The following is a 14470-nucleotide window of genomic DNA, read 5'->3' on the forward strand; positions in this document are numbered from 1 at the left end:
AAGTTTTGTGATCAAGGCTTAAAACCTTCATTAAAAGATATAGTTTGGACATGGCAGGGCAATGAGCAACAAGAAGTGGAAAATCAAGAAATCAAATCTTAGAGGTAAAAATATATAAAAAAGAAGAAGAAAAAGTTCTGGAGTAAAGTTTCTCTCTTAGGAAGGAAATTGAGGGGGCTAATTAACATTTTGTCTATTTTTAAGTGGTTGATTCGGAAAACCTTAAAGACTGGAGGCTGATTTTCTGCTTCTTTTGAGTATAATTGGAACCTAATTGGGATAGGCATATATATATATATATATATATATATATATATATATATATATATATATATATATATATACACCTTATTGAAAAAAGATAGAGTAAAATGATAATGCAAATTATCCTATTTCTTTATTCATCATCATGTAAGTTTTGGGGCAACGATAAAGTTGTCTTTATAGGACCTATATTTCACGGGTTCGAGCTGTGGAATCAGTCATTAATGTTTGCGTTGGGTAGATTGCCTGCATTACAACCCAAAAGTGTGACCCTTCTCCGTATCCTGCTTGAACGCAAGATACTTCATTCACCGAGCTGCCTTTTTTTTTTTACCGTGTTGACTTTATGATAGGACTTTTTGTCATTGCCATTTTGGTTTGTTGCCTTGTTGTTATGTATGCTAACTCGTTGGAAATTTCTACTAGTGTTTCTCATGTAAAACATTTGTATTACTTGCCTATTTGTATTCATATAGTTAAATCCTCTAACAATTCTTTTTATAAAAAACTCATTCTGCTTCAAGATGATCAATTTGGTTTTAGTTATTCAATTTATATATACAATTTCCTTACTGAAGGCTCTGTATAACTCTATGCTTGAATTTAATATTATTACTAGTATTATTGTGGATTTAATTTCTAATTTGTAAGGATTTAACTCAACTAAGCTAAACGACAAATCACCAAAGCCAAATTCATTTGAAGCAGGCAGGAGACAATAATCGAAGTCAGATTTCAGAATGGGACGAGAACTTGTTCGTTTTGATTCCAATGTTAACAAAGAAAGTTCATACTAGTACTTTTACATTATCAGTATAGTTAGTCGCCTATAATTAATATGTTGCCATCTTATTAATGTTACTGCCCAATTCATGCTTGGAAGTAATCTTGAATACATTATTTTAAGAGGAAATAGTAAGATTAATTTATTTCAATTAACATTTATAAAGCTAAAATAGAACAATTCACATACCAAGTGCTAAAATAAAATACACTCTTCACATCCATACAATAATTTAGCAAACATTTGCAACAAAACAAGTAATTTGGAACAAGAGTTTCCATAAACATGTTCAACAGGCGAGAAGTTGAATCCTGATCTTTTGTAGTATTCCTACAACATCTTTCATGTTTGTGCATCTTACAGAAGATTCAACACAACAATCTAGTGCCACTTTCATGATCGATGCCAAACAATCTAACTTCAAGTAATTATCAATTGGTGTTACCAAGTTAGCATCTACAACATCCACTACTGCCTCTAGGAGTGAATTACTCACCCATTGCTTCAAGCTAAGATCTCCCTCGAACATTTCATCATTGGGCTTTCTCCTTGTAAACGTTTCCATCAACATGATCCGTAAGCAGGGGTGGACCCATCTATTAGGAGGGGGGTCACGTGTCCCCCACAACCTCAGGAAATACCCTGTACATATATGGTGTATATACCTTAAAGAATGTATATGTATTTAAAAGGACCCCTGAGAGATATCGATTGTTTTGGTGTATTTGGTTGTTGTGCCCCTTAAGTCCTTATATGACACCTAGGTTCGAGTCTCGCTTGCAGCACCTTTATTTCTATTTTTTGTTGAGTTTGTTTTGTTTCCGTCCTAAACCTATTTTCATTTCTTCCAATTTTGAAATTTATAAATTATACTACCACTTTCCAATAACTTAGCATAATTATTAAGTTTTCAAAGAGTTGCACGCCAAACTTTCACATAATAAATGACATATTTATATTAAGGCAGTGGTCATTGGTGCCCTCTCTGCGTTAAAATCCCGAGTCCGCCTCTGCCCATAACCATAGACATCACATTTTGTTGACACCAATCCATCAAGTCCATACTCTATAGTCAAACAATTAATTTAAAGGTGTAACATAATTTCTTGGTGAAAAAGAAAAAGAAAAAATTAAAGTTCAAAGCAACAGTAAGAGACCCTGTGGGATATAACCCAATGTTGCTAAGGTTTTAGTATATATATCACTCTCATCTTCACCAAGCAATTTTGAAATACCAAATTCGCTTAGGTGAGCAACCATATCCTCATCCAACAAGACGTTACTAGACTTTAGATCATAGTGAATCACGGGCAATGAGCAGCCATGGTGGAGATATTCTAAAGCACATGCCACATATCATTATGCTTAGTCTCTGCATGATGTCCAAAAGGTAGTTGTACGAATACAAACACTTCTCAAGACTCCCATTAGGCATATACTCGAGTACTATAGCCTTAAAATCAAGGTTGGACCAACTAGTGATGACTTTTACGAGATTCCTATGGCGAAGGCTACGCAAAACTTCACATTCTGTATTAAAACTCTTGAACGCCGCTTCCAGTTGCAGATTGAACACTTTAAATGCATAGGAGTCCCACTTCTGAGAATGTCTTTATAGACAGCCAAAACTTCTAGAACCAATTAGATTACTCTCGCTAAGCACATTAGTTGCCTCGAGCAATTCATAGTATGAAAGCCTTCCTCTTGTTGCAATAGACAATGAATCAGCTTGTTGAGGTGCCCTTTTACCTCTTCTATACCTTATCCATAGGAACACAAAGGTCATAGGAACAAATACAAGTGCAATTCCCAGCCTAAGAAATAGAACTAGCAATTGTTTCCTATTTGATCTATGCTTTCATACAAGAAAAACTATATTTATTTTTTTTGTTGCCATATATTGGAACTTTTGGCAACAAAAATATATATTTTGTTGCATGAACTTTTCCCAACGGCTGTTATTGCAACAACGTGCAACAACTTTTTTTTTGGTTTGCCAAAAGTACTTTTTGCAACAATAATCAATACTATGGCAACAAAATTAAATTCTTTGGCAACAAAAAAATCATTTGCCAACAATAAACCTAAGTTGTTGCCAAATATAGAAATTTTTGTTGCGATTTCTATACTTTCTTGTAGTGTAATTTGATGAAGTGGGGCATGGCGGGACGTCAAATATTGAAGAACCATACAATACTTCGTTGTAGATGAAAAATTGACTCGAGAAGTTCTTGAAAGTACCCCCAAGGGTATCTCACCATATAATTTGTTGACAGAAACATTGAAATACTTAAGATAATGAAGTTTCTCCAAAGATTTGGGAATGATTCCCGATATATTATTATGAGAAAGGTCTAGGAATTCCAAGCCTACCATGTTGCTCATTGAGTCAGGTATAGATTCTTGCAACTTGTTGTGTCTCAAAGAAAGGTGCACCAGATTTTGCAATCCTCCCATTTCTTTAGGAATTTCATTTGAGAATTGATTGATCCAACCGTGTTGCAACCTTTAGATTTCCAATTTCTGGAGGTAAAGAACCAACCATGTTGTTTGATGATAAGTCAAGAAGCACAAGATCTTTAAGATTCCCTAAGCTTGCCGGTACATTGAAACTCAATTTATTGGAACCAGTAACATTCCCTAAACAATGAGGAAGAGATCCTGACAGTTTATTTTCAGTCAAGTCTATGTCAGCCAAGTGCTGCAATTTACATATATTATCTCCAATAGATCCTGTAAGTTTGTTATAACTCAAGTACAAGCCCTGCAGGTTTCTCAAGTTACCAATTGATGTGGGATATCCAACCAAGTCATTATCAGAAAGATCAAGGTCTAATAGGCTGGTTAAGTTCCCAACTTTATTTGGAAGTCGTCTGTTGATTTTGCAACTATGGGCATAAAACTTTAGAAGAGATGTGGAGAAGTTCCCTACAGAGACTGGAAGCATACCATTTGGAGGGTTCAGACTTAGAGAAAAAGTTGTTAAATTTCTGCAATTGGTTAAGGAAGTCAGGAAGCTTAAAGATGAGTTGCTAGTTAAATTGTTTCCCGCCAAGTCTAGGAAGCATAGACTAGTCAAATGTCCAAGAAAATTGGGAATCAATCCGGTGAGTTTGTTGGATGCAAGCTCTAGAATAGTAAGTTTTGAACAATTGGAAATTGAATGAGGTATAGTCCCAACAAGATTGGTTAAGCCACCCAAATATAGCCCTTCAATGTTGGGTAAGATAGAACCTATATTTGATGGTAGAGTTCCTGATAGATTATTGAATAAAAGAGAAATTACTCTCAGCCCTAATATGTTGAAGATCTCCATTGGAAGTGAACCACTAAAATTGTTAACCCCTAAATCTAAGTCCTCCAACTCAACGAGATTGCTTATCTCTTTGGGTATTTCACCTGTCAACACATGAAAAAAGAAGTAATACTAGTGAATTTAACTAGTTAGTTCAATATAGTATAAGTTGTATTTTTTTGCTACCCTTTTGAATGCATACCAGTAAACATATTTTCATTAAGAAGTAGAGTCTGCAACTTGGTTAAGTTGCCAATCTCCTATGATAAGGATCCCTTGAGATTGTTTCCCCTAGTGTAGCACGTTGTAGTGAGGACATATTGTATATTGAGATCGGGACAGAGCCAGTAATATGGTTTTCCACTATGTCTAACTCCACCTAATTAACAAGGTTCCCAATTTCTTGTGGAATTACCCCTACAGTTCATGTGTAATAATTTTTTTTTTTTTGGAAGTAATTAAATACAATACTACTAGCATTCATAAGATAAAACATACCAGCGAAATGGTTATTTCCGAGAAATAATATCTGCAAGTTACTCAATCTTCCAATTTCACTATGTATTTGGCCATCAAACTCATTATGTGATAGAGACAATATTTGAAGTTCTGGACAATTTGACAAGCTTGTAGGGATATGACCATGAAGTGTGTTTCTGGATAGATAAAGCCCTTTGAGTTTTGGGAGAACATTGCACAAATCATTGGGAAGATTTCCTGATAAGCTATTATTTGTAAATGCAATGAACTTAAGAAATGTTGAAAATTGTGTATGGTATAAAACCCGTAAGTTGATTATCTTCTATGGACAACCAGTTCATGTTGTGTAGATTGCCAATTCCTTCTGGAATATTTCCTTGAAGTAAATTGCCAGCTATTACTAAAGTCTCCAACCTTGAGGCATTCGATAGTGATGGAGGAATAGATCCTATGAGCTTGTTGCCACTCAATAATAATACTCAGGTTTATAAGACTTCCAATCACTTTTGGGAATTGACCCTCTATGGAATTGAATTTCAGATTCAAAGTCTCAAGTGTGGAAATATTAGAAAATGAAGAAGGGATGGAACCAATGAAACTATTATTTCTAAGATTTAGAAATTGAAGTTGGCCCAAAGCAGGAAGGAATATCTCCTTTGAGGTAGTTGAAACTTAAGCCGATGCAAGCGTGCCATTTCTTGTGGCAAATTGCCATAGAAATTGTTGCTTCCCAAGTCAAGAGAATCAACAAATGTGAGGTTTCCAAAATCTGGTGTAATATTGCCTGTAAGATCCATGTTGGAAAGATTCAAGGAACCTCACTCTTTGGTGGCGAGAGGCACAAGTGTACTCCAGCCCAGTGGCAAACAAAAATAGCTAGAGATCAGCTTTCATCCAAGAAGTCAAAGGGGTCCGAAATGCTTTGAGATTTCAAAGAGAGAATCACTAATTGATCGGTGGTAATGTTGGTATGAGTGATGGCTGAACTAGCCATAACATAGTGAAGCAACAAGAGAAAAATTGTGACGGCTTTCTCCATTAGTGCAAAAATTACGAGGAACGTGATATGTATGGCTAAGTAACCTGTGGTTTTTAGACTTTAAATAGTGGTAAGATCTGTCTTCATAATTTTTTTAAAAATATCTTTTTTGGAGACTTTACCTTCAAATCTTTTTTAGGATAATTAGCTTTTGTTCATTCAATCATCTAAACATTGTTCCCAACTTAATTTATTTTCCAGTTTTATTTGGGGCCCAAGGACTTGACCGATCTGAACAAACCAAATCAACCAAGTCTTGCAAACCATGATTGTGGAAATTTGTAGTACATATTACTAAAGATTATTGGAGTTTAACATGTTTTACACGACAACGCCCTTGATCTTGGACACAAGAATTCATGGGAAAGCAAGTACCGAATAAATTAGAGGCGAAGTTAGAATTTGAATTTTATGAATTTTATATGTTTTAAATTTTAGGATAGCGATATCAGGTGTTGATAGTCGGGTTTTGAATTTAAATTTTGTGCATATTTAATGAAACTTTTAATACAAATATTGAATTTGAGCTAAAAGTACTGAGTTTAATCGAACCCGTAGTTTACCTTCTAGCTCCATCCGTGTGCATTCTGAAGTCTGGACACAAATGCGTGTTTTGCTTGTGGGGGAACGTCAAGAATTCAACTTCTTGAGATGCTCACACACACTAAGTGTGAAATCTCATAGTATTGAAAATGAAACATGCACATGAGTTTGAGCCAATAAAAAATTGTTAATATCTATTTCCACTAATTACTTTTACTCCATTCATCCCATTTTAACTGTCGCTTTAACTTTTTTCACGCCCATTAAGAAAAACAATACGTACTTTTAACCCTATTTAATAGAAGTAGATCAATTTTTTCTTCTTAAATACAGTATCATTAAGGGTATAATTAGAAATAATTTCCAACTTTAGTCTTGAATTCCTAAAATGATAATTATTTTGGAATAATGATTTTTAAAAAATAAAATAAAGAGAAGTCTTGCAAGCCGTGGTAAAATTATTCCTCTAATCATTCCAAACTCCAAAAGAACATTCAATGAAATTTTCTGCAAGTAGTACATATTACTTGTAACGATCCATTTTGTCGTTACCGTGATTCTTCCATTTTTGCCCTCGTTGACTAGTTCCTAAGTCTCGTTAGAACTATTTTGACCCGAGAAGATAGTTGTCATGACTTCCTAGGCATCGTTTTGAGCTTTGGAATGTTTTCTAGAAAAATTTGGCTTTAAGCGAAAATCGTTTGACTGGGAGTTGACTTTTGGGTGAACGGATCTCTTTCGAAAATCTGTCGATTCTAAGAGGTCCGGATGACCATTTATGATTGATTGGTGGGACTGGTTCGGCTCCCAATGCCTTCAGGGACTTGGTTTGGGAATGGTTATTGAGGTTTGGGAGTTGACTTAGTCAACGGTATCTCCGTTGGGAAATCCGAGGTCACGGGTGCGTTCGTAGCGTGTTTTTACATGTGGATGCATATTTCGTTTGTTGAAATCGAACCTCGGATGATTATCGAAAATCACGTTGGAAAGTTGGTTTTTGGCCGCTTGGGAGTTGACTTAGTCAAATTCATCTCCGTTAAGAATTTAGAGTGCGCGAATGAGTTCGTAGCACGTTTTTACCTATATCTACATGTTTGGTTCCTCAAAATCGGGTTTCGGATGAGCTTTCGGAGTTCTGGGGCGAAAAATCAAAAAATCGGGGCATCTGGTGTCACTAGACCGCTGCAGCGTACCCTTTACTACTGGGGCGGCACCTCTACAACGCCCTTAGGACCGCAGGGGCGGTTTGATCGCTGTAACGGTAGTGGGTTCCGCTGCGGCGGTCCCGCTAAAAACTGACTACGGGTCCAATATAAAAACCCTCATATCTCCCTCATTTTAAGTTCAAATGAGGCGACTCAAAATCCAAAATTTGAGGAAATTCATGAGGAATCCAATGATGCCATCCAATCTGCATTTTGAGGTCATCTTGGCATGTAAATCAAGGAAAAACAGAGGCTATGTCGGATTTGGACCTCATTTAGGATACCTTTTCTCTTGGAAGCTTGGAGATGAATGGATTCTTAATTATTTCTCAAGATTGTTCCTATGTATAAGGTCTAAATCTCATGCTTAATAGTTTTCATTAATTAATCCATCATTTTGGCTTTGTAAAATCCTTCCCTTTCCAAAAATCTCTATGCAAACCTAGGGTTCTTCAAACCAAAATTGGGGGTTTTCTTAACAATGATGATTTTGAGAATTAAGTGAGTATTCCTATGATTAAAGTAATGGGTTTTTCCCTTTTGGTATCGAATTTGATGTTTTGATCATAAAATTCCCGATTTGCCCTTGAGACTCGTTTTTCCTAAATTAAGGGTTAGAATTTGACCCGAATAGAAAGTAGCCAATATGGGTATCATTGTTCATGGTTTCTTACATAGAATTCATATGTGATAGAGTTTGATTATGTAGAGACACTTTGAAAGACAAGGCAACGTGTGGGTTCGTGGCACTTTATTTGTGCCAGGTAGGTTATGGCTTCCTTTCAAAGTAGACTAAGTTAGTTTCATATATTCGTGTATTAGAAGGAACGGAGAATGCATGTATAGGAATTGGAGATTTGGGATGGAATCTTAGGAGGGTATTGTTGTGTGATTTGTGTATTTGGGCTTGTGGCCTATAGATTTCTTAGGTTGTTTGATGTGGTTTTCGTTAATATCGGTGTATATATTTGACTTGAAGTACGGTGAACCCTATTGTTGTGTCTAATGATGAGAAATTCCTGTAATATGTGATTATTGTGTTATTCCATTACTAGTGAGTCTAGTGGATAAATAGGAGGATAAAATATATCAGCTATTGTGATTGAGTTCTAAAAAGAGTTATGACGAATGATTGTAAGTGTGAGGTGAGATTACTTATTCTAACTAATAGGCTGATTTAAGGAAGTGGCTATAATGTAAATTGACCTATTGTGTGTTGGGACTAGCTACCCCGTTGTGTTGTGCTTGATAATTCTATGGTGTGGCTCGATGCCATGAGTTGTTGATAGAGATTAGACCTCATTATCCGTCTTGGTTCGGATATATTATTGGCATACCCACTGTGGTATTTATGATATTGATATATTGTTGACATACCCACGGTTGGTATTGTGATTAGATACATTGTTGGCGTATCCCCTCGTGGTACTTGTGATATTAAACTTGGTTGTTGATATTTGATGTGTGCATTTGCACGCATTCTCACACATTCATGATGCATGGCCGATACCCGATGATGATCGGTATCGTTGGTTGAGTTGACTGATATTTGATAAACTCCTTACTTGAGTAATTGTAAAAGGTCGGTGTCTGATGTTGTTGTGCCGGTGAGAATCCCACCATGGGCAAAGATCCGGGGTCCCGTCTGTCTGTTGGGCAAAGATCTGGGACGGGTGGCACTTAGACTTCCATTGTGAGGAGGCCGATATCCGATGGTTATATTCAGGCATCATTATCATGGCACGGTTTTCCTGATGTTGTCCTTAATCATTGTTAGTGCATGGATTGCGGTCCCCTGCAGGTGGTGGTGAGAATCCCTTCGTGGGCAAAGATCCGGGGTCCCTTCTGTTTGTTAGGCAAAGATCTGGGCCTGGTGGCACTTAGACTTCACGAGTCACGCTGGGTTGTACTACCGAGACGTTGATACTTCCGTCCGGAGTACATGTGTACACCTCATTTGCATGGCATGGCATTATATCCATACATCTTGCATTGCATTGCATTGATACATCTTGCATTGCATTTCATTATGGCTTGTTTGAGATGATTTGGTGTTTACTTGTGATGATTGGATTCAGATTGATTTATTCAGACTTGGCACATTTGGGATTAGATGCTTTACTTAGGCAATGACGTGTACTTGGATCTGGATTTATTGATTGAACTTGTTGAGGTATCCTATAGACTGTCCGTAAGATTAGTTATACGTTTGGTCTCTATGTGATTTAGGATAACGAGCGTCTTAATGATGAGTTGACTACTAGACTGAAACGATCGATTTAATGTTATGTGAGTTTCGATATCGTTGTGAGCTTGATTGGTGAATTATTAGAGTGAAATTAATGCTTAAGGGTGTTGATATACAGTGTGTGGTAGATAGCCGTATGACTTGATTGGGTTGTTATCATGTTTATTTGTGAATTCTTTTACTGATATGTATTATTAACCATTGTCGGCCTATGATACTTACTCAGTATGCGTGGTTTGTACTGATATTGCACTTGCTACACCCTTTTTGGCATATAGATTGTTTCAGGTGATTGATCGAAGCATATGTGGAAATACGCGGTGCCTATCTGGAAGACCTCCTCCCATTTCATTTCGGGACGGAGATTGAGTCTTAGAATGTAGTGGTAATCTAAAATCATTAGTCGCTCTTGTACTAGTCTAGACCAGGTCATGGGAAGTGGATCGAGTCTGTATGGGTTACCTCGTTGTAATTTTATTAAATCTTGAGTTTATTGAATATATTATGAAGTTTCCGCTGAATTTCTAAGTATATATTGATTTAAATGAATCGCCTTTACTTAATTGATGTGTAATCAATGAGAGGGTTCACTTACCGTGATGGGAAAGGTAGGTGCCCGCGTGAGCCCGAAATGGGTCGCGACACTACTACTGAAGATGATTGGAGTTAACATGTTTTACATGGGTTTCCTTGTCGCCCACTCAGGAGGTGGAGTCAGAATCTAAATTTTATGGTTTTAAACTTTAAGATAGCGGTATCAAGTTGTTGATAACTGGGTTCTGAATTTAAATTTCGTACATATCAATTCCCAAGTAATAACTTTTTTTTTTTTTTTTTTTTAAGTGGTGCACCTGTATTCTATGACCCGCATCACGCGACACGTCAAGGATTAACCTTTCTCCGTATCGTGAAATCTGCGTGAAGGAAATAAATACTTTGTTCACCAAGCCACTTTTTTTATGTGTAGGCTTTATGAAAGAATTTTTTTGTCATTACCGTTTTTGGTTGTTGTCTTATTGTTATGTCTGTTGACTCGTTGGAAATTTCTATTAGGTTTCCCATGTAAAACATCTATACAACTTGTCTATTTGTATTCATATAGCTAGTTAATCACTCTTAACAATTTTTTTTTTTTTAAAAAAACATTCTGCTTCTAGATTTTCAAGATGATTGATTTGGTTTTAGTTATTCAATTTATATTTAAAATTTCCTCACAGAAGGCTCTGTAGAGTTTGAATTTTATATTATTACTACTAGTATTTTTGTGGATAGAATTTTTAATTTGTAAGATTTAACTCAAATATGGTGAATCACAAAGAATATCGAAGTCAAATTTGAATATGGGACAAGAACTTGCTTGTTTTGATCCCAATGTTAACCAAGGAAGGAGAATTTGTCGTTACCAATTTATGCATAATACAGACAATATTACATAAGTAATTTTTATAATAATTTAAAAGACAAGTAGTATATATCATAGTCACTTGTTCGATTTTGAACTCAGTATTTATCATTGATTAGAGGCTTCCACTAAGCTGATCAAATATACCTTAATTTCTATATCTAAATTATTTGTTCTTATATTTAATGGTAATCCTAGTAATATTTAAATGGTAAAATTGTGTTTCTTATCGGTTGACTTTTACAATGTTGCTCAATATTACACCTGTTCTCATCAAGCTAAGAAGATAATTTTAGGATCAAAGAACAAATTCCTAAAGGTTTAGCTAAAACCAATTGATTAGTTATTTTTGTATAGATACGTGCTTTCACCAAAAAAGAACATAATAGAACCAGGTTTATACTTCATTTAAATTTATATTCTTCTATTAATTGTGTTGCATCATTTTGCAACACTAATATTAGCAGGTAAATGTAAGATTATTGCGACCACTAGCATTTCTGAAAAAAGAATCATGTACAATGAAGTACTAAAACAGAAAATCAATCTTTACATGAATCCAATAATTTACCAAACATTTGCAACAAACAAGTGATTTGGAACAAGAGATTCATCAGCACATCTCCAATATCGTAACAATATTTCATGTTGATTTTATTAAAGTGTGTGGCCATTTCATCTAAAGCTTAAGCTGTTAGAGAGAACGCACTTTATTTAATTAATTTTTATTTTCAACACCCCCCTCACCTGCGAGCTTGATTCTTTCTTCATTACAAAAAGAATTTCTAGGTGAACAATTTTGTAGGACTTTTTTGTCACCACCTAATATAACTTCTTTAGTGATGAGTAATTGACTTTAAAAATAATAACATTGACTTGGGCATAATTAGTGAAATTTAAGTAATAGTACATGAGTTCCTCTTCATGAATCATGTGGATTTGTGATCCTAGGTTCCAAATTCCTTACTTCCCATTTCTCGTGACTACCATTTATCGCATTTACTTGTTTTGTTAATTAGTTTATAATTTTTTTATTAGGTGTTGTAATCTTCCCAAATTAAAAGTGTTTGACATACTTCCTCCATATCAACTTATGTGATATAATTTGACTAGGCGCAGAGTTCAAGAAGAAAATAAATGACTTTTGAAACTTCTGATTTAAAACAACTCATAGATATTTGTGCGACGGTAAATCATTTCATTAAAGGTAAAAGTGTAAGTTTCAAGTTAAATTATTTCTAAATATAGAAATATATTATTCTTCTTGGGACAGACTAAAAAGAAAAGTGTATCATATAAATTAGGATAGAGGGAATAACTAACAAGTCACTTTAGTATATTATTCCTCGGGAGATCCAACTCTAACTTATCACACGATTCATGAGTTTGAACGTATTGGACCTCATTACAAACTCTTCTCAATACTATATTCGGATGGACAAATGAAAATTAATCTTTGCGAGCGAATGATGCTTATATTATTTTTCCTTCTTTGTTTCTGTAGTCAGTTGCAAGCGCACTCACTCAGGTATGAAATCTATCCTTTATGTCTTCAATATACTATATGGCTTTCAAGGATTCAATTACTGAAACCCAATTGTTTGTTCATCCATTTGGGAACTACTCCTAAGTGACGAGTTTTCTACATTTCTTGCTCACAAATTGTTCGACGTTTTGCCTCAATGAATTTCTACAAGTTGTTTGTGTTTTCTATTGTCTAAGGTGTTCAATGTACACTAGCGATTCAGGGAGATTATTTTTGAGACATTTTTCTCTGCGTGTTTTCAAATGGCATAAAAGTGTGACACCATGTGTAGTCCATTTAATGTAATGGAAATCTTTGGAAAGAAAAGTTGTTATTTGCCTTTCTCGATTAAATTGGCGCTTAGTCTACTCTGAGACATCATAGGAAAACACTCATCTTCGATTAAGTAGATACTTAGTCTATTTTGAGACAGCATAAAACAAATACTCATCTTAGTTTTATTTGCTGATCATCAGGCTACCCTCGGATTCTTCCTTGCAAATATAAATGAGGTGGGCGGGAATGATAGAGCCCAACCTATTATATATGGATACGGATATTCCTTGTCATTCTATTCTTGATATAATTCCATCTTCCTACTAGGATAGATATTCTAACAACAAACTACCTAGCGACGCTAGTTGGCAGCTCCGCATCGTGAACTGCATCGGAGGAGAACATTTATCAACTAATCTTGAAAACAATATTATAAGAGGAAATAGTCCGATTAATATACTTCAACTAGCATTCAAAAAGCTAAACTAGCATTAATCGTACTTATCATGTCACATTCGATATCCGGTCAATAATTATTACAAGAGTTTGTAAGAATTTTCTCATCATGACGTTGAATCTTGACTTTTCTTGGTATCACTCTATCAAAGTGGTTAGCTTCTTTTGAATGGGTCATCAATAGAACCATCGGTTCTTCAGAATCTAACATCAGGAGCACCTTTAAAGTCACACGGTCTAGTTCTGATTTAGTCGTTCATTCAAGTAAGTACATGTGGTGAAAAGTAGTGACATACTTCCCTCCGCCTCATTTTAACTATCGTTTTAGTTCAAAAAATTTGTCCAAAATAATTGTACTTTACAAATTCAAGACTAAATTTGATAATTGTTTCCAACTACATCATTAACATTAAAAAAGTATGCACAATATTTAAGAGAGAAAATCAGTCAACATTTATTAAATAAGGTTAATTTGTTAAATTATACCTTGTATTTATTATTTTCTTAATGGGTGTTAAAAGAGCTAAAACAACCGCTAGACAATGGAAGTATCTAATAACAAGTTATATACACTAGCTAAATTTGCCCAATTGTGCGAGCGCCGTGTTGGAGACAAAAATCCGAACTAGGAAAAATATATAGGTTGCGTCCATGTGGTCACCAGGCAGGAACTGCCTGATCACCAATTAAATCAGTATTATGTATAAATCATGAATTGAATTTGAGAAAAGAGAATATTTTATTGCAATAGGATTGAATGTGGATAGTTCTTTAACCTAGGCAATTACGGAATAGATTTGTGGTTAAAATAAAAATATACTAAAACTTCTTGCTTAATTATTTTATCGATGTTGTTAATGTATTCTTATTAATTCTAATTCATATAAATATAGATGTTATATTATTCCTGATAGTTTTTCTTGCGTAAAGATTGTTCCTAATAGTTGAATCGA

General features: G+C 35.0%; 1 protein-coding gene across 1 annotated transcript; it reads right to left on the reverse strand.

Moving 5' to 3' along the window:
* Positions 1 to 3518: 3518 nt before the first annotated feature.
* On the reverse strand, positions 3519 to 5620 carry LOC132038225 (probable LRR receptor-like serine/threonine-protein kinase At3g47570). Its single transcript, XM_059428927.1, has 2 exons — positions 5536 to 5620; positions 3519 to 4447 (listed from the first exon to the last, which is right to left on the reverse strand). The coding sequence occupies exons 1-2, from the start codon at positions 5618 to 5620 to the stop codon at positions 3519 to 3521; spliced, it is 1014 nt and encodes a 337-aa protein (XP_059284910.1).
* Positions 5621 to 14470: the final 8850 nt, after the last annotated feature.

This window comes from Lycium ferocissimum, chromosome 11 (assembly GCF_029784015.1).
Source record: "Lycium ferocissimum isolate CSIRO_LF1 chromosome 11, AGI_CSIRO_Lferr_CH_V1, whole genome shotgun sequence".
Taxonomy (NCBI): Eukaryota; Viridiplantae; Streptophyta; class Magnoliopsida; order Solanales; family Solanaceae; genus Lycium; species Lycium ferocissimum.